At 50.4% G+C, this 21,047-nt stretch overlaps 1 protein-coding gene across 4 annotated transcripts; it reads left to right on the top strand.

The window, feature by feature from the left end:
* The first annotated feature begins 5,290 nt into the window (after positions 1-5,290).
* On the top strand, positions 5,291-20,470 carry LOC116950447 (uncharacterized). Of its 4 annotated transcripts, none has more exons than XM_032968196.2 (3): positions 5,292-5,516; positions 9,509-9,614; positions 10,437-20,470. In XM_032968196.2, exon 3 carries the CDS (start codon positions 10,490-10,492, stop codon positions 12,071-12,073), a length of 1,584 nt encoding a protein of 527 aa, XP_032824087.1. In that variant the 5' UTR covers positions 5,292-5,516; positions 9,509-9,614; positions 10,437-10,489; the 3' UTR covers positions 12,074-20,470. The 4 variants fall into 4 exon arrangements, with proteins under 4 accessions (XP_032824083.1, XP_032824087.1, XP_032824084.1 ...); XM_032968193.2 differs by having other exon boundaries at positions 5,292-5,598; XM_032968192.2 differs by lacking the exon at positions 9,509-9,614 and having other exon boundaries at positions 5,291-5,516.
* Positions 20,471-21,047: the final 577 nt, after the last annotated feature.

Here is a 21,047-nt window from a genome sequence, read left to right as displayed (position 1 = left end):
TGTATTGACAAAAGGTCTGTATGTGTGCATTCTGCTATAGAGGCTAAGTACCACACACAATCCACGTGATACGTGTGATGCTTGAGATCCGCTCTCTTGATTATTTGGTTGGCAGTTTTTTTGTCGTCAGTCGTGTCGACAGAGGGTTTTGCATATTTTTGTTAGAGGTATTATCGACTCACGTCTCACTAGGAATGATCTGATGCAGACATCAACGTTCACCAAAATATCCTTCAAGGATGTATCTTACGGAGGAAGTGGAAATATACCCACGGATCTGGTCTTGACCGAAACTGTCGATGATTTTATTTGTCAAGTTAGTGGCGTTGACTCGATGCTCTGACTCGATCGAACATCAGCCCCCGGCCACTGACTGGATGACTTCGCTGGGTTGCGCCTCGAAGAACATTATGAGCAGTGCACATTTTGCCTGCGAAACTGCTTTGTCATCTTGGGGTCAGCATTGCGTAACACGTGTCATGTGTGTGGTGCGCGCGTGTTTGCAAGTGTGCGCGCCTCGTATGTGCGTGTACGGTTAGCAGCATGCGTTATGTAACGCGATTGTGAAACGCGTGTGTGGCGAGAGCCACGTTCTTCCCCACGTGGAGCCTGGAGGGCACTGCTCCTCTCGAGGTGCAAATCAGTTGTCCTCTTCCCACACGGGAAATCAAATATTGCCACCGTTGGATGCTGCAGGGGGCTGAGTGGTGATGTCGTCGTTATCGCACTGCCGCTATGGACCAGGCAACTTCTGTTCGATTCCCTGCCACGCCTGACCGTCAGTGGTTATTCTCTGAACCGATCTCTAGCCCTTCTTCGACAGCCCGCACAGATCAGCGTCGTAAAATATGGCCAGCAACAACCCCTCATGTCTGGACAGGTATTTTTTTTATGATTGCAAGTATTGTGGAAAAGACAGCCATAAGGATGTAAAAAAAAATGTGTAACATAAATAAATTTGAGAGGCCCGATTTGCTGGCACCAACTGCGTAAGCACTCCAATGACCTCTCAACTTTATTGATTTCTGCTTTCAAGTCTCCGGAAGCCCCCAGTCACGGATTATTTACTGTACCTTGTTACCTCAAATCTGCAACATCTACCCTTTGACATCAAATAGCAACTGCGTATCAGGGTTGTTAAACAATAACCGGTAAACCGTTTTTAGAATCGGTTGCCGATACCAAGTCAGGAACCAGTAACCAATTTGAGTGGCGTGTCGAGTCCACGAGTGCACTCGCGAACACACACACGGCATCGTGTGGTTGCATTTGCACTGACTTCGGTTCGTCACTTGGCCCTGGGTGGCTATGCGCGTGTCGTATAATCCAGCATCATGGATGCAGCGAGGGTTTGTGGATCATCGCACAATGTTTGCGAAACTCCGCTTCCCGTGGCTCGCCAGCAAGCTGTTCAGGGAATGTGGACTCCACCTGCTCCATATGTATGGGGATAATGTTGCCCACTCACGAGTGTGCGGTTTCTCTCCCACATGTAAACACTCATTCATTGACCGAACAGACCTTCAGAGTACCGCAGAGCTTCGGGGGAATTTGGCGCAGACTCCGACTGTCCGTGGTTCCTCCTCGTGTTCACATCATTACAAGTTTTGTTTGCTTCTGTCCCTGTTGGTGGAAGGTCCTTCGCGACAGGGAGCTCCAGAGTGCTTATCTCGCCGACTTTTTCACGCTAAACAGACGTCTTGAGAAGACTGTAGGTCGCAAGTACCCACACCTTACCCCGCCACACACGTGAGACCTTTCAGATCGACTGTGAACCCATCCAGACTGCTTCTGAGTGGGGCATTTGAGGAATGTGCCCCTTTGTTTAACCTGCCGCGCCTGGAGATCAGCTGGCGACTCGCTAAGTGTCACTGAGAAAGGGCACACACGATGATGTTCACTGCCAATACGTTGAATTTCGATTTAAAGCTTTCGTGACTGCAGGGATTCATATTCTTGGTTCTTTCGGTAAAATCACGTAGATGGGAAATAATAATGTAATACTAGTAAAACAATATTTTATTATTTCCCTTCCACGTGACTTTACCGAAAGAACCAAGAATATGCCAATACATTGTTACGTGTGCGTCAAACTGATAACCGGTTTTACACGTTGTTATCATCCGGTTCCTGGTGATGAAAAAAAAGATTGTAACAACTCTCTACACCACTGGAACTCAACGCATTCGTCAATATCACTAGGGACCTAAAAATTATGCAGTATATAAACGTTTTGGGAAATTACCTTTCACAGCCCATGCGGTACAGTAGCTGTATATGGTACAAGATCACCGTGTATTTGTAAAGGTTTTTTTGTAAAGCTGAACTTTTTGTAAAGCTGACCAAGATTGGCCTGTTGATCAGTGGACGCGATGCTGACTAAATCCACGATGAGCCAACTCAACCACCTCACATCCCATCTCCATATCCCCTCAACTCCCCTCACATCCCCTCACATCAACTCCCTCACATCCCCTCAACTCAACTCCCTCACATCCCCTCACATTAACTCCCCTCACATCAACTCCCTCAGATCCCCTCAATTCAACTCCCTCACATCCCCTCAACTCAACTCCCTCACATCCCCTCAACTCCCTCACATCCCCTCAACTCAACTCCCCTCACATCAACTCCCTCAGATCCCCTCAACTCAACTCCCTCACATCCCCTCAACTCAACTCCCTCACATCCCCTCAACTCAACTCCCCTCACATCCCATCTCCATATCCCCTCAACTCCCTCACATCCCCTCAACTCAACTCCCTCACATCCCCTCAACTCCCTCACATCCCTTCAACTCAACTCCCTCACATCCCCTCACATTAACTCCCCTCACATCAACTCCCTCAGATCCCCTCAATTCAACTCCCTCACATCCCCTCAACTCAACTCCCTCACATCCCCTCAACTCCCTCACATCCCCTCAACTCAACTCCCCTCACATCCCCTCACATCAACTCCCTCAGATCCCCTCAACTCAACTCCCTCACATCCCCTCAACTCAACTCCCTCACATCCCCTCAACTCAACTCCCCTCACATCCCATCTCCATATCCCCTCAACTCCCTCACATCCCCTCAACTCAACTCCCTCACATCCCCTCAACTCAACTCCACTCACATCCCCTCACATCAACTCCCTCAGATCCCCTCAACTCAACTCCCTCACATCCCCTCATCTCAACTCCCTCACATCCCCTCAACTCAACTCCCTCACATCCCCTCAACTCCCTCACATCCCCTCAACCTAACCCCCTCACATCCCGTCATCTCAACTCCCTCACATCCCCTCAACTCAACTCCCTCACATCCCCTCAACTCAACTCCCCTCACATCCCCTCAAGTCAACTCCCTCACATCCCCTCACCTCAACTCCCTCACATCCCCTCAACTCAACTCCCTCACATCCCCTCAACTCAACTCCCTCACATCCCCTCACCTCAACTCCCTCACATCCCCTCAACTCAACTCCCTCACATCCCCTCAACTCCCTCACATCCCCTCAACTCAACTCCCTCACATCCCCTCACATCAACTCCCTCAGATTCCCCCAACTCAACTCCCCTCACATCCCCTCAACTCAACTCCCTCACATCCCCTCATCTCAACCCCCTCACATCCCAACTCAACTCCCTCACATCCCCTCAACTCCCTCACATTCCCTCAACTCAACTCCCTCACATCCCCTCACCTCAACTCCCTCACATCCCCTCAACTCAACTCCCTCACATCCCCTCAACTCAACTCCCTCACATCCCCTCACCTCAACTCCCTCACATCCCCTCAACTCAACTCCCTCACATCCCCTCACATCAACTCCCTCAGATTCCCCCAACTCAACTCCCCTCACATCCCCTCAACTCAACTCCCTCACATCCCCTCATCTCAACCCCCTCACATCCCAACTCAACTCCCTCACATCCCCTCAACTCCCTCACATCCCCTCAACTCCCTCACATCAACTCCCTCAGATTCCCTCAACTCAACTCCCTCACATCCCCTCAACTCCCTCACATCCCTTCAACTCAACTCCCTCACATCCCCTCAACTCAACTCCCTCGCATACCCTCACATCAACTCCCTTACATCCCCTCACATCAACTCCCTCACATCCCCTCAACTCAACTCCCTCACATCCCCTCAACTCCCTCACATCCCCTCAACCTAACTCCCTCACATCCCCTCATCTCAACTCCCTCACATCCCCTCACATCCCCTCAACTCAACTCCCTCACATCCCCTCAACTCAACTCCCTCACATCCCCTCAACTCAACGCCCTCACATCCCCTCAACTCAACTCCGTCACATCCCCTCAACTCCTTCACATCCCCTCAACCTAACTCCCTCACATCCCCTCAACTCAACTCCCGCACATCCCCTCACATCAACTCCCTCACATCCCCTCAACTCAACCCCCTCACATCAACTCCCTCACATCCCTTCACATCAACTCCCTCACATCCCCTCAACTCAATCCCCTCAACTCCCTCACATCCCGTCATCTCAACTCCCTCACATCCCCTCAACTCAACTCCCTCACATCCCCTCAACTCAACTCCCTCACATCCCCTCAACTCAACTCCCTCACATCCCCTCAACTCAACTCCCTCACATCCCCTCAACTCAACTCCCTCACATCCCCTCATCTCAACTCCCTCACATCCTCTCATCTCAACTTCCTCACATCCCATCATCTCAACTCCCTCCCATCAACTCCCTCACATCCCCTCCTAGCTCACAGCTGTCAACCCATTGCCTTTGCGACCTCAACGCGAAATGGCGGGGACACGTGACCGCGCGCAACCTCCACCCCTCTCCCCGCGCGTCCCCCCGCCCCTCTCACGAGATCAGGCATCGCCTCGGGCGCCTATTCCGGGGGTCCTTGGCACGCGTCCCTAACCTCTCGACGGCCATCTTACTCGGGGGCTACTCAAGCAGCGTGCCGCGGTGGATGGCCAGGTGGGGGGAGGAGTGGGGGTGTGACGTCACGGCCCCGCGGTCGTCGCGTGACCGCTCCTTCCCCTCACCCCCATGAGGCCGCATGGGGGAGGGGAGAAGAACGAGCAGGGGGGGGAGGGGAGAAGGACGAGCAGGGGGGGGAGCAGCGGGGGGGGGGCAGCGGGGGGGGGGCAGCGGGGGGGGGGCAGCGGGGGGGGGAGCAGCGGGGGGGGCAGCGGGGGGGGTGGGAGCAGCGGGGGGGGTGGGAGCAGCGGGGGGGGGGAGCAGCGGGGGGGGTGTGCGCAGGGGGGGGTGTGCGCAGGGGGGGTGTGCGCAGGGGGGGTGTGCGCAGGTCCTCCCTCCCCCCGCTGGGACTTCCTCTACCAAGATGGCCACAATGTGCTCGCGGTGACGTCACGCCGGGCGGGCCGCGACTCTTGGCGGAGCGGGGTCGCAAGGAGGAGGCGCTGGCGGGGTCCGCGGAGGGAAGCGGGAACACGAGAGCCGTGCGAGAGCGCAACTCCCGTAGCCTGCCCGCCGCCACGGAGTGAACGCACAGCTCTCACACATGAGGCGGAGTGAGTATAACTTACACAGCCGCAACAGAACTCGTGTGTGAAGCTGCGTGGTTTCAGCAAGCAGCAGGAGCGTCACCGCGGGGTAAGTGAGTGCGCGGCGGCCATGCGGGGATCAACTCGCGCGAGGGGAGACCGACCCCGGGGGAACCTGGTACTCAAAGGAGAGGAGGAGGGCCTGGTGAATCTGGTGGGACTAAGGGGGTTGGGGTAGGTGGGCTGGGGCATCCGGTGCGACTAAGGGTGACCCTGGAGCTAACAGCCATCTGGGGAACACGAGACGAGAGTAAAACTTGTGGAACAAGAGACTTCGGGGAGTTCCTAGGCCTGAGTGGAATCTGGGCCGGAGGGGATCCTGGTGAGCATGCGACGAAAGGGAACCTTGGACTCGGGGTAACCTCGAACTTTCGGCGCCTGGTTGCAGAGGCTTACGGTTCAAATCCAGCGGCCGCCCTGGTTATCACTAAGTGATATTACCCGCTCTCTGCTTCCTAGTGAATGATACCGTGGCATCGTTCACAAGAGTAGGTAGGCAATTGAGTGCCGGGGTCGTTCCGAATTTGCTAAGTTTGAAAATTGGAATATACTGTACATGCCAATCATCGCCCCCAATTGCAAAAAAAACTAACTTGACAGAATCCCCCAGAAAAAGGGCCATGAGACTCGGGCGGCTTTATCCGGTCGACAAGATAATAATGAAACAATATTAAATGAATAATGACAAGTGATTTATTTAGCCATGACACTCAGGGAACTTGGTGCCGAGGGAAACCTAACAGACTCAGGGGGACGTGCTATGGGGTAGCTGTGACAAAGGGTAACGTGGGGGACTTGAGACGGAGGGTGACCTGGCCCCATGGGGACTCGGTGGCATGGTGCCTGCTGCCTGCCAATGTCTGCTGTTTCGTTTTTTACCGACGTGACTTTACCGAATAGAACCAAAGAGAATGTCTGCAGTTACCATCCCGCAGTCGCTCTCAGCCGCGCGCAAGGCGGTGTGTGGCTCTCACTGCGAGGCCATTAGACTCACTCGCTGCTTGTTTAATGCCAGGCCGCGAGCAGCATGGCATTTGGCCACTTAGGGATGCAAGCTCGTGCTTCTCAGCCCCAGTGGAGTTGGTCTCACACAGCTGGTCCACGGGCGCAGTATAAGAACCGTTGCAACTTGGAAGTGCTAAAACGTTTGTGGTATCATTACTTTATCTTATTTAGTTGTTTGCCCATTTTCACGTCTTTGGCTCAAACTTCCTGCATTCTGTCCAAATCCTGAGCTTTAATTTTCATCGAATCATATACCCCTTAAATTCAAATCAAGACCCTTAAATTCAGTTTGGTAGTTTCTACATTAACTGAATCACAGCATGGCACACAGCTTAATTGTCACAGAATTTAATTTGGCCATCATTAGGATTATATATTTTCTCCTGGTAAGAATCCTGGCCAAGGCTCACAAAGGCCAGTCATCTGAACTGATCCTTATTCCCCCTTTACCAACCCGCACTAACCAACAGTGAATTATGGTTAAACAACCCCCACGACCGTGATAGCCGTAGTGATCACTGGCGGAGCCAGTGGGGGGTGGCACGTGACCCCCACAATGATCCGATCGAAATCCCTAATTTTGATCGGATCATTGGAGTTTATTAGTAATAAATCGGCATTTTGCGACCCCCATTGCCACTGTGTAGCATATTATTATGTGCCAGGGACTCTATGAGATGATATGACAATAGTCTGAGTCCATAATTGGCAATAAGTAACGGCAAAGCAGTTATAAGTGACTCATAATTGTGCGCAGTTGCGTATACAGGACACGACTTCCCTGAGGGCATTCACCTTCAGCGAGCGCGATGCCGATCGCACAACGCGGTTCGAATTCGACCCTCGATCGATTGCTGCGCCATCGCCGCGCCATCGCCGCAAACGCGTTGAATAAAAAGCAAGGGACAAGTCCTTACTTACTAACAACTCCTCTATCAATTTTCATTGCTGGAGGGGTTGCCCCCCTACCTGAAAATCCTGGCTCCGCCATTGGTAGTGATTATTGTTACACAGCAGTTGGATGCAGTAAATGAAAGTAACCGTTTAATTCCTCTGTGTTATTATATTACTGTAGTATGGGATTGTTCATATTAGTACCTTCACAGTTATAACATCAAAATATATTCTGTAGTGTTAGGCGTTCGCCAAAAACACAACCTGTTTTGCCACTTCAGGTGGTAGGGCCCTTTGAAATACCTGTTCAAAGCTCATAAACGAACTGGATTGGCATCAGGTGGATGATGGTAGTCCATGAGTCTCTGTGTTGTTAGTCAATGGGTGTCTTAACTTCCATTTCCTTTCTAATAGCGTCTTTGTTGTCGCTTTTCAACGCGTGCCTACACCATCTAATTATCGCCTCCTTTGCCTTGTCAGGAATTAGTAAATCCCTTTTGAGACGATAACTTATTCATTCTGTCGCCTTTTCCTTGACGTATATCCAACTTCCATCTCAACATTCTCATCTCTGCACTTTCAAGTGAGCGTCCTCGTTGAGAGTCACAAATGCACGTACATGTGTTCATCATAACATGTTTCTGCTTTTTCCCTTCGTGCTTTATTGTTGTGTCACCCTTTTCCTGCTCAAAAGTGCTGATTGTAGCTCACTGCACCCTCCCTGTGGTGACAGTGATGGGGTCAAATGTTGTCGTGGCATTTGGCCCGGGGTGTGGGTTCGGACTGTGAGCCTGAGAAATATCAGACTCACAGCTGCACGTTTTTTTTAAGTGCCTTTCCAAGTCAGCTGATCCGGGTTGGCTCATTGAAGCCGGGCAACTTTAACGCATGCACGCTCTTAATCTGGGCTCTGAAAGGGGCTCCAATACGCAAAGTGTGCGGTGTCAAGTCCAAGTGTCCTGCCCAACTCCACGTGATTTCACTCCAGGGATCACATGCCTCAGCTGCATGAAGCCACAAGTAGTGGCACTCCAGAGGATTTCACATTTAACTTGGTTCTTTGTCTTCCTATTTAAAGCTTTCGTGACTGCAGGGATTCGTATTCTTGGTTCTTTTGGTAAAGTCACTGTTGGGCCCGACTACAAGACGTGTACGTGAGATTCCCTTCAAATCGGAAGACAAAGAACCAAAGTCACGTAGAAGGAAAACAATAAAATAATAGAAGGGAAACAATAAAATAATAAAATTAATTGTATTATTTTATTGTTTCCCTTCTACGTCTCTTTGGTTCTTTGTCTTCCGATTTGAAGGGAATCTCACTTGCACGTCTTGTAGTTGGGCCCAACAGTGGACGCCTTGCACAGTGTGTGGATAATTCACTTGGTATAATATGGGATACGTGTTTGCATGCTGAATTGTAGGTTAGTGTTACACCGTAGAGCCTTTAATAATGCAGTGTTGATGTGTGGTGTGACGTCTGGTGCTGTGTCATGGGGCGTTTGATGTTGAAGCAAAGATGTCAGCTGCCTCATGTTTTAATCAGTTCAGGTCTTCAGAGCTCTGGTCATCTGAACCAATATATGTTTGATAGTTTTAATCTAATGTATTTGATTGGCAGTGCGTCCTTCGCACCTGTTCCAAACTCACCTGTTGGAAAGAGCACAGTTGCTCATTGCGAGTGAAGTCGGGTTTGTATGATGTGGTTTATTTACCAAGGAAAACCTACAAATCTCAATTCTCTTTTTTCAGGAGGGTACTGCTCCATTGGGATGTATGGCCAATCCTATGCATGAGCGTTTGGCTTCACGTGAGACCAAACTGGAGTATCCGGAGGACCTAGATGTTGGTAAACGGAGCAGCTGTGTGTTGATGTAAATCTCTCTCTGCTTAGAATTGTGAGAACCACAGCATGGAGTTTGGCTCTTAACTGATCTCCCCCTCCTGTAGGAACCTCCCCAAATAGAGAGGGGGGAATGTGATCGTCACGCTCCTCCTCGGTGCCTGTAGCCGGGGCCGAAGTGTAGTGCGCGCCGTGGGTAACGGGAGTCTCCGGTTCACAGGGCACGGCAGCGGTGTCTGTAAGGCACACCGCGCACTCTGCGTGAGAGCGACCCACCACCACGGGAGACCCCCACCACTAAAAAAGTCGCCATATTAATCAAGCAGGTGAGAGCCCGTTGAGATGACAGGACGGACGGGTCTGCTTTTCAAGGGAGGCCGACATGCTGGGAACACCACAGGTCCGCACAAGGGAGAAGCTATTGCTGAAACAAACCCAATGGAGCGTTTCATCAGTAACACTAATTCACCGTGCAAATGGTACAAAGACCGAGGTTAAAACAGGCCCCTAGGTCTGTCTGAATATCCACCTTAACATGCATGAATACAGGGCCCTACAGCTGGGAATTTCCACACTAATTAAGCAACATCACAGTGTCTTTCTAAAGCATACTAACGGTCAGTTATTGTAGTTTCAGCAAATATGACATGCAATATTAAGAAAAGTGAACAATGTATGTCTATTTGAATTACTATCTGAATTGGGTGATGCACCGTGCCTAAGTAAAAACAAACACTTAATTATACCAATGGTCACGCATATCTTACACGCGTCCTAATCGTTTACCGCTGTCATGTTCATGTTATTAATGGTACGCACTGCCCTTATGTGGACATCTTGTCTCTTTTACATCCAGCTTTCAAGTGGCGTAGTTCCATGTATCCATCATTAGTTGCACGATTTTCACTTAGGCAGCCTGCACGGTGAGCAATGGTCTCATTCTGTTTGACTTGTCATTGGTTCCTGCTGTAAAGATAAGTTGGCTTATGGCGTTTAATAAACGGTTTGACGTACATAGCTGTGACGCCAGTGAGACTGCCTGCCTTCTGCATCGTGTGTCCCATGATCCAGGTGTCTCCACTTCCTCCTCCTTTGTTAATCTGCGTCTCTGTGTGCATCCCGTCACCGTTCTCGATGACATTTGGCAGAGACGCCGGCAGAAACGGGTGCGGGTCGATGTGGTGAAGCGGAGCGGGTAGCCATGGCGGAGGGAGCAGATGGAGCGGAGGAGGAGACGTTCCAGCTGGCAAGCAACAAGCAGCTATCGGACTTGCTGCGTGAGCTGTGCGAACTGCGGGAGCGCGGCTCCTTCTGCGACGTGGTGGTAGAGGTGCAGAGCTGCCGATACCTGGCGCACAAGGCCGTGCTGAGCAGCACGTGCCGCTACTTCCGCAGCCTCTTCCTCAGCGCGCCCTGCAGCAGCATGGGGCCCTTCGTGGTCGACTTTCTCTCTATCCGTACCTTTGAGCTCATTGTCGACTTCATCTACAAGGGCCGCATCCGCGCGAGCCGCGATGAGATGCGTGGCCTTTACTGCGCCGCTCTCGACCTGGGCCTGGAGTGCCTGGAGGAGGCTTGCCGACCCTTCAAGTCCGAGACGGACGACTGGGGGGACGGCAGCGCCGGCGGCGAGTCGGACGAGGGCTCCGATGTCAGGATGAGCGTCGTTGAGATGCAGCGAGCGGAGGAAACGCAGGAGGCGCCGACGGCGGCCGTGGATCTGAGCGGCCGACAGGCGTGCGCCACCGTCACCGCTACCGCCACCATCAAGCATCGGATGTGGAACAGGGAGCTGGAGGTGGCCGCATGTCGCAGCGTGCCCAGAGACCAAGGGGGCGACGCCGCCGATGCCAGCACCCCGCTCCTCCTCGACGTCAAGGAGGAGCCGTTCTCAGCCTCGGAGAACGGAGACGACGACTGCAACGGTGACTACAACGGCGCCTCCGCGGAGACACCGCCGCCGGGCGGGGACAGCACGGCGCCGCCCGCCGGCAACGGCACCGCGCCACCCTACGCGATCTTGGGCGGCAGCGGTGCCGGCTTCGGCGAGGAGCTGCAGTGCCAGGCGTGCGGGGAGTTCGTGGGCGAGAACGACACGTCCCTGCGCGAGCACGCGCGTGCCGTGCACCTGGATCGCGCGACTCTCAGCTGCCGCGTGTGCGGCAAAAAGTTCAGCCTCCTGAGCAACGCCATGCAGCACGTGGTGGTGCACACAGGCATCGCCGTGCTGCAGTGCCACGACTGCCGCCGCCAGTTCGTGTCGGAGACACGCCTCAACCTCCACCGCGAGCATCACTGCAAGAAGCTGAAGCAGCTGCTGGCGCGGGGGGGGGGCGAGGCCGGGGGCCCGCCCGGCCGCGCGAAGTCGGCGTGGGCCGCCGACGAGGCGGCGGCGGCGGCGGCGGGGGAGGTGGTGGCGTGCCGCACCTGCGGCATATCGGTGCTCAAGACAATGGCGGCGCTGCGGGAGCACGCGCGGCTGCACGTAGACACGGTGTCGCTGGTGTGCGGCGTGTGCGGCCTGCAGTCCACCTTCCTCAGCAACCTCATCAAGCACGCGCTGCTGCACGTGGGTGTCTTCCTCTTCATGTGCGACGCCTGCGGGAAGAGGTTCCCTGTGCGCTGTCGCCTGCATGAGCACCAGAAGAGCGGCTGCCGTGCCCTCAATGCCAGCGCCACCACCTCCTCACTCGGAACCCCGGGGTCATTCGACGAAGACATCTCGATCCTCGATCACCTGTCCCTCCCCACCCCTGTCCCACTCCCCCTGCCCCCACCTGAGTGAGGCAATTAATGAAGATGAGAGTGAGTGTGCGAATGGAGTGGTGGGTGCGTGAGTGAATGAGTGTGATTGTGAATAAGTGAGCTAGTGAGCATGAGAAGGGAGTTCTAGGTGAGTGAGCAAAGGGTAGGTGTGTGTGGATAATGTCGAAGTTAGGAGTATCTATGTTCAGTAGCCAATGGGTCCCATGAATTCTCATAATTAAGGTGGCCCCATCGTAACACTTGCCCCTCTCTCCAAAAGTAGGAATGGAAGGTGTCCTGCCTTTACGTGACCCTGCGAGGAGTCTTCCCAGCGAGTGGGTTTGAGGGGAGCAAGACCGTGTGTTGTGCGGTTCTATTCAGCGTGTGTATCGTTCGGTTGGTTCCTCTCATGCCGAGGTTTGAGAGTCGAATGGGCGTGAGGTTTGGGAGTCGAACCGGCGAGAACTAGCTCATGACCCGAGCCGGGTGCACGAAATGCGATGGTAAATGGTGCAGATATCTTTCGGTTTCCTTCCATCGTTGGTCGGAATATAGCGATGCATTGAGTCGCATGCTCATGACGCGTGTATCTGCATTGAATAGCACTAGTGAGAATTTGTTATTTACAATTTCAGAAAATAAAATGTCCAAATGAAATCCTGATGTTACATTAATGGTAATAGCATGAACAAGAAAACTACAAACAAGACCAAAAAAGTTTAACACAGGCTTTCACGACCACTATCATCCATAATAGTAGCAGAACACGCGTGCCAACAAGGACACACAATTGATTTTGATAATTAGAGAATCTATCGAAATTGAAAGAAAAATTGTTTGAACTGTTTGGATAGCTACGGCCTTAGTGCTGCGTAAAAGCGAATCATCAAAGAATACATCATTTAAATGCATGCCTATAAAGGGCAGCATACTTCAATAGGTATTACCGTTAGTACGGCTATTTTAATACACACCATGGACAGGAAGGACAAGATCAAAGGGCTCGGATAATGCACATGCATAATGTTCGTTGCCTCAGTAATCACCCCCCCCCCACTTTACTCAAGAGCGCAGAAGCGTGGTCACCACATCCACGCCTCTATATAAGGAACGAAACAGTTAAGACTTCACAAATATGACTGTCGCCTGATGAAGCTCGTTGTAATTACTGGCGAAACGTAGTACTCGGATTGTAAATGTTGTGACTTGGATCTCCAACACACCGGTTAGTGCTGTACTAGTGACGTAATTGGTACGTTCTGTTTACGTGACAACCCTCACTAGTTGGCTGTGTCGGGTGCTGGCGGGTTTTAACATTTATATATTTACGCAAAATAACCCAAAAAAGCTATTGTGGAAGACCAAAAAAATTAGAAACAATACAAATGAGATGTTAAAAATCAAACCAAAAAGAATCGACTTCAAACTGTGCCCCAGAATCGCGACAATTCATTGGATCGCTATCAGATTATCTCTTAAAATCCTGCATCCCAATTTGTTGGGCGTTGCCACATCGACGTTTTAAATTCAAGCGTAGATTTTTGTTCACAGGCAGTTTGAAAATGAGGTTACGGCACCTTGTGTTATTGGCCGGCCTGAGGTCACGTTGGTTTAAAATAATTGGCAGCCAGCTTTTATTGTTATTCCCATGCCAAGATGCAGTGGGATTTTATGAAAGGGAGTGTATTATTTATTTCACATGCAGAGTTCATCGCACGTGTCGTCGCGGTATTTTCAAACGTTAAGAACAACGCTGTTTTTACCAAACTGAACGCAAGTCACTTCGCTGTGGGCCCGAAGCCTTTGCCGCACGCAGCACCGTGGTGCACGCCGGTGTGAGTCGTGTGGCTGAGTAGGGACTCCGCTCTTTACCCCAAACTCACGCCGCGTTACGGTTGTCATCCCCCCTGCGACGCGATGATTTGCCACGATTCCAGGACGCGGTTCAATCAAAGCCTTTGAATTGAATCGCGACCGTTGTGGTGAATGTGCTGTCTATAGCTTCTGGTATCTACAGGATTTATGTGACACTGTATACAAATCAAAACGTATGTGTGTGTCGTGAGCATGAGGAGCGGTTGTAATCGTTGAGCCGGTGTGAGGGTAACAAGCCAAGTGGACCCCTTCCTGGCTCGCCTGGTCTCCGAGAGTGGAGTGGCTGGCTCACTTCTCACCAACACTAACACGATGCTACTTTACCTCCTGGTAATTGTGATCATGGTCATACTTTACCCGTACAGTTGCTGCCTCTCGCTTACCGTTCTCATTTATAGTGGTCTCTTTCAACATATGGTCCGTTAATTTGAGGTCTGCGCTCACAGTCGTCGTGAGCAGGATGTGTGGTTTGATTGACAGCGGTGGCTGCGCTACTGCTGCATCTGTCCTGTGTGCAGCAAGGAGGTTTGTGGTTTTTTTGAGCATTCTCCCCTCGAATGTGGAGCGTTTATCTGGACACTGATTTTGTTAAACTCATAAGACTCTGCGAGGCTCTCCTGATTGAATTTGTTATCATGCTCATACAGAATGTGATTTTTTGAGAGAGGGGTGGTCGTGACGGTGGGCTAGTGGTGGCCGGAGCTTAGTGAGGCACCCAACCTGTCTGTTTCACACTTGTGGCTGGCGGGTGTTGTAGGGGAGTGGGGAAAAGCGGTCAGAGTGCTCACCCCCTGAGGCAGTTGCACACGGTAATGTTTTTTTCACCGCCACTTAATCAATTGTGTCGGTTATTACAAAAGTGCGCCGCCGTCTGCTGTGTAGATGTTAAAATCCCGCGATATCGTTGGTAAGATTGGGCCACCCTGCGCTGTGTAGCAGCCCAGATGTTAACCTAGGTTATAGAAATCTCGATCGCGTCAGTGTGATTTGTTGCGTCCGTTAGCGAGACTAATTTGCACACCCTTTTAAACACTACCTGTTGTGACGTTTCGCGACGGACTCGCAGTCGGCACTTTGACCAAATACCTGGGAAAGCATATACCTATGACGCCTGTTGAAATATGCACCTACTTATTCACTCGTGTGAGAGGCAAAACATGCATTGGGGAAAATGTTGTTTTGTGGTTGATGTTGTAAATCGTTTAGCCGTTTAAAAAGAGAATTCCAGCTTAAATCTTTATACGTTTGGCACTGCAAAGGAGCTGGTCAGGGTTTAAACGTTGGTCAGACATACAGAGGGTGGGAAGGGGGGGTGCATTTCGCAAGCAAAAACATGAAGCCGACAACATTTAAACCCGATCTGAAGAATGTAGCGAAGCAGAGATCGATTCCTAGAACGTGCTGGCTGGGTCACAGTGCCACTATCGGGGGCGGCAGCCGCTAGAGATATTTTCCCGCAATGACCAAAGCATACTACACGGAGACATTCAAGAGCCTGCGCTGCGATTTAAAAAATGTGTGCTTCTATTAAATGTGAATTTTAGATTAAGTGTAGTTATACCCACCATTCTAAATGACTGTTGCTATATAACTGATGTTCCCAGGTCTCAGGCTGCAGACGAGGTGGTGTTCCTCGTTGTGTCGTGACCTGGGCAGTGAATCCCGGCCTGTGGCACCTGTCACAGCTGTTGTTAGGTCCTCGCTGACCTTGCCGTCCACGAGCGGACTGTGTTGATGCCCAAAACAAAAGCAGTTTGGCACCAAACTTTACCAGGGCTCATGAAGCACGCACATGTGCACTCGCGTTGCTTGTGTGTGTGTGTCCGTCCCTTATGTGTGGGAGCGGTAGTGTAGCGGTTAGCGCGCTGCGCTATGAACCTGGCGACCCGGGTTCGATTCCCGCTCACGGCCAACACCAGTGACGATTATCTGAACCGGTCCCGGGCCTTCCCTAGGTCGACTCAGCCTCAAATGAGTACCTGGTGCGGTGTGTAAACATCGCTACTAGGGAGACAAAGGCGGTCGGGCGTGGTGCTGGCCACCCACCCCCTCGTGTACCGTTCTGGCCTTCATAGGTGCTCGCTAACAGCACTTGCCCCTACAGTCTGTTACAGGCTATATGGGGGATCTTTGTCCCTTATGTGGGGAGCGGCAGTGCAGCGGTTAGCGTGCTGCGCTACAAACCCAGTGACCCCAGTTCGATTCCCGCTCATGGCCAACACCAGTGACGATTATCTGAACCAGTCCTGAGCCTCCCCTATGTTGACTCAGCCTTAAATGAGTACCTTGTGGGATGTGTAAACTTTGCCACTGGGGGTACAAAGGTGGCAGAGCGTGGTGCTGGCAACCCACCTCGTGTGCTGTGCCAGCCTTCGTAGGTGCTCGCTAACAGCACTTGCCCCAAAAGTCTGTTTCGGGGGAACCTGTCTTTGTGTCCCTCACGTGAGAACCTTGGGCTCATTTCACCTTTGAACCAGTTTCTTTTTGAAAGTGTAAATCGTGGATATGTATACATATAGTACCTCTGTCTAAAGGTGACATACGTTTTTATAACAGTGCAGGTCTTAGCTAAATGTGGAATATTGACTGGAAACAAATGGGATGGGTTTTGTTTTTAAGGTTAAATGGCAAAAACCCCTTGCGCAGTTTTTTAGAGAGTGTGGTTTAGGGTGTGATGGCGTGTTTTTTTGTTAAATCATGTTGGGGGTAATGTACAGTGCCGAGAAAAAGTTTGTGAACCCCTTAAGATGTTCACATTTTACATATTTCAAACCTAAAATGTTATTAGATCTTAATATAAGTCCTAATAATAGATAAAGATAACCTGATTAAACAAATGACACAAACATGATAGTCCTTCAACATGTATTTATCTTCAAATTATTCTCTATGATTCTACATTCAATAACCATGTGGAAACGTTTGTGAACATTTAGATTCAGTAACTGGTGAGCAGAAATAACTGCAACTAAGCGTTTCCTGTAACCTTTGGTCAGTCTCTCACATCGGATTTGAGGAATTTTGGCCCATTCATCCTTACAGAATTCCTTCAACTCGGTGACATTTGTTGGGTTGCATGGAGAGCTCGCTTCAGGTCCTGCCACAACATTTTGAGGGGGGTTTAGGTCCAGACTTTGACTAGGCCGTTGTAAAACGGGAAATCTTTTCTACAACCATTGTTTGGTAGATCGGCTTGTATATTTAGTATCAGTGTCTTGCTACAAGACCCACTTTCGGTTCGGCTTCAGCTCACGGACGGATAGCCTGACATTCTCTAGAATATTTCAGTGCAATGCAGAATTCATGATTGTGTCAATGATGCAAGCTGTCCAGGTCCTGAGGCACCAAAGCAGCTCCAAACCATAACATTCCCACCACCATGCTTGACGTGATTAAGTTATTCTGTTTGAAAGCAGTGTTTGGTTTTCGACAAACAACGTTTCTCATTGAGGCCAGGCAGTTCTAACTTTGATTCGTCTGTCCAGAGAGCATTGTTCCAGAAGTCTTGTGGATCATGTGTGTGCTCTTTGACCAACTTCAGACGGGCAGCAATTTTCTCTTTGGAGAGCGGTGGTTTTCTCCTTGCTATTCTTCCATGAACACCATTCTTGTTCAGTCTTGTTCTGATAGTTGAGTCATGAACACTCACAGCCAAGCCTGAGAGTGGCCTGCAGATCCTTGGATGTTTCTCTGGGGTTCTTTGTGGCTTCCTTGATGATTTTCCGGTTTGTTCTTTGGAGAGATTTTGGTATGGGTAGAGTAACTGTGGCCTTGAACTTTATCCATTTATAGACTATCTGTCTGAGTGGATTGGTGGAGCCCCAAATCCTTAGAAATGGTTTTGTAACCCTTTCCAGACTCATGAGCATCAATACCTTTTTTTGAGGTCATAAAGAGATTTTTTTTGGGAATTGGTTAATATAAACCCTATTAGATATTTAAGAAAAGACTGGGTTTTGATTCAAGAAGGCTATCATGGTAAAACTCTGGAATTTCCGTAATTATCATTGGGGTTCACAAACTTTTTCTCGACACTAGCTCATCTATGCTGTACAGTCTACGGTGGTGACATCGGGCCCCATCTATGTCTGGAAGGTTGTGCGGAGGCCACTATGGAGAAAGTTGTCTTGAGATGAGGCCCAGGGGTGAAAGACGCTGATGTTGGATGAAGGGTGCAGGTGTTTGGTGTGGGTGTTCAGTGTGGCCGTTGGGCGAGTGTCAGGTGAGGATTTCGCTCTGGGTATTGGGTGAGGCTCACAGGTGACCGATTCTGTGTTTCCCGCAGAATCGGTGTATGCGTTTCTTCGAAACTTGCTGCTGCTCTTCTGTGGGGTTGTAACAATCCACCACCCTCTGTATGGTTCATTGAACTGCGCACGATCTGTCTTGTGACAGTACATTTTCCTCATTGATGTGCTTGTAGATTTAATCGTGGCTGCAGCCTTATCATGAACTTATCACTTGGACTATTCCCAAATCGGAATTGATATAATGTAATCCTACACGCATGCTGCCTCGTGACCACAACGATTACATTGCAGTCAACGAATTTATATTGCTACGTCCCTATTTTATGATTTGCAAGCCCAGGTGGTCTAATCGTGTTAGACTGCTTGTGATCACATGGTGAGATTCTCCTTGAAGCTCAATCGGACAACAGGGTGTTGGTGTTGGGATTGAATCCAGGGACGCCTCCTTGATGAGCGGCTACTTTCAATCACAGCATCCGGATATTGTGAGATACGGGCATTCCAGGAGGTCGGAGGCACCGGGTGGATTAAGCTCGTGTCCCAGGCTACTGAGTGCAGGCCACGGTGTGGGTACTGGGCAGAGGCTCGTGTTGTCAGTTGCTCGTTCGTGTTCCCTCGGCTAATTGCGAGTGACAGTCGTTGTGAAGTCTCTCTGAAAATTTTACTGTCGCCCACTTTACGTCAATATTAAAGTTAAGTCGTTCATTTCGGATGAGTGTGGCAGGTAGCTTTGAAATAGCCCATTCCTATGGTGGAACAAGTGCGACAATAGGAAAGTCACAAACAAAATGGTTCTTATTCTGTCAACGTCACAGGGATGATTAGTTGTATAACCCCAAACCAGGATCTGTGCTTGCAATCTTCCAATTGTAAACTTCTTGCTCAAACCACTTCTGCACCTGGCCTTATGTATTCTAATTATTCATGGTGTTAACATCCCGTTTGTATCCCTATCGTGTCGGATTGACTGTGTGCGGCTGCCTTAGCCACGTCACACTGCAGACATGTTTTTATCAACCCTGGCAGGCGGAGACCATGCAGTTGGTGTTACAAAAATATTCAGTTCTCTTTCACGCAGCACAACGTGTTCTCCTGGAACCAAGTTCAACCGGCCATTCTGACAGGTGACTTCTTCCCTGGGCTCAAGGGTTTAACGTCTTTATGAGTGTGGACACTGATTGAAACTGAAATTCTCAACTTGAATGCTTTTATCGTGTTTGAGTTAAATTATTGTTATGTTATAGGGCCTTTGTCTTTTTGATTGTAACTTCAAACGTTTGCAAGGTGTGCTTCTTTGGAGACTGCAAAGTCGTGCCTCCTCGACGCCAGCGTCTGTGCTGGGCTCGCGAGGCCGAGCGTTGGCGAGGAGCCTGGCAGCAGATTGTGCTGCCGGGGACACGGCGACGCTCGGCAAACGCTCTCCCCCCGCTGCATGGAGAGCGTACGGCATGCGGCTCGCGATGGCTGCTAGCGTCACCTTGAGCAGGTGACGCAGTTCACAACGGAGAAGAGACACAAAGCGGTGTCGCCAGCTCCTCTCCTCACTCACCGTCTCGTCGACAGATTAATCTGGGCACTGGAACCCCACGTGTCTGCGGCGATGGGAGAGAGTGTGGTGTAGATGGTAGGCACAGACAGTCCCGTCATCACTGTGAATTACGCGAAGCTGCGTTTGAACGCGTGAGGTTTTTTTATTCATCGCGCAGGGGGTCGGTCTTTTGCTCATGTATTTTGGGAACCATTTCAACAATCTTACAGCCCTTCTGCTGCTTACTGTTTGGGCTACTGTGGTGGACAGGTTATTTGAGTCTGTATAAAGGCTTTGCTTATGGGTGGTGGTGGAGTGCTGCTTTTAAAATATTTTTTCCTGATCAAGACAACCGTTCAGCAGGTTCTGAAACATTCACCATTTGCTAAGCTCCCAGTGACGCTTATTGTCTGGGCCCATGCTCCGTGTGTGCCTGGTGGCACTAATAATTCACCCGTGGAACTGTTGAAACTCACCACGCAAAACATCGGTAGGTAGCACCGACACATTGAGCACCGGACATCGGAACAGTGACCTGGACCGACGAGTGGCATTACTACGGAGAGAGCGCGAATGTGCTGGAAGAGAACCCATTGAATACCCCGGACTGGGATCTGGTGGAGGTGATGGGGATGAAGAGGTGGGGGAGGCTGTGTGGGGGCCGTGGTGTCGATTGCTCTCCTTTTGTGTGTGCTTGCGTAGCGTTGGCAACATTTTGCTGTAGGTCACTTGTATTTTTGGTGCTTTTAAAACAGACTTATAATAAATTACAATGGACTCCTTATAGTGGTTGTGCAGCGTGTTCCTTTGATTTTACACTAATTGGCACCACTGATTAATTTCAGCCGGGACTGTCACAGTCAGCAGCCTGGAAATATTTCTTCACACGGAGCCACCACATCCAGTATACCTCTCTGTGTGCCACCTCCATGTCTACGAGTGACTCGGAAAATAGATGGAGAATTAATCCTGTAGTTTGTTGTTTTCTTTCAACCTATCGACGTGACTTTACCGAAAGACCCAAATAATAATGCAGAATTAATCCTCTGAAAAATCGTATTTTGATTTTAAATACTCACAATTTGCTACCAATGGCCACACCACGGGAATGGGAATAGTCAATTATATAATGTGGAAGAGCAGGGGAAGGGAAGAGGGAATAGAAGCATGTGAAACAAAAGGATGGAAGAGAATAGGGAGTAAAGGTTGCAGAGAGGTGAGGGTAGGGAGGGCCTCGGCGCTGCACGGAGCAGCATCTGTTGTGTCGGGGCAGGGGATCGTCGGGGGTGACCACAATTCACGTGACATCGGGGAGGTTTGAACAGATGTCGATGTCCCGTACAGATGGGCGGCTTAGGAAA

Source organism: Petromyzon marinus, chromosome 39 (genome assembly GCF_048934315.1).
Source record: "Petromyzon marinus isolate PM22_M1 ecotype Great Lakes invasive population chromosome 39, UKy_Petmar_22M1.pri1.0, whole genome shotgun sequence".
In the NCBI taxonomy this organism is placed as follows: domain Eukaryota; kingdom Metazoa; phylum Chordata; class Hyperoartia; order Petromyzontiformes; family Petromyzontidae; genus Petromyzon; species Petromyzon marinus.
The sequence above is the reverse complement of the archived record's forward strand: the minus strand, read 5'-3'. Positions and strand labels throughout refer to the sequence as shown.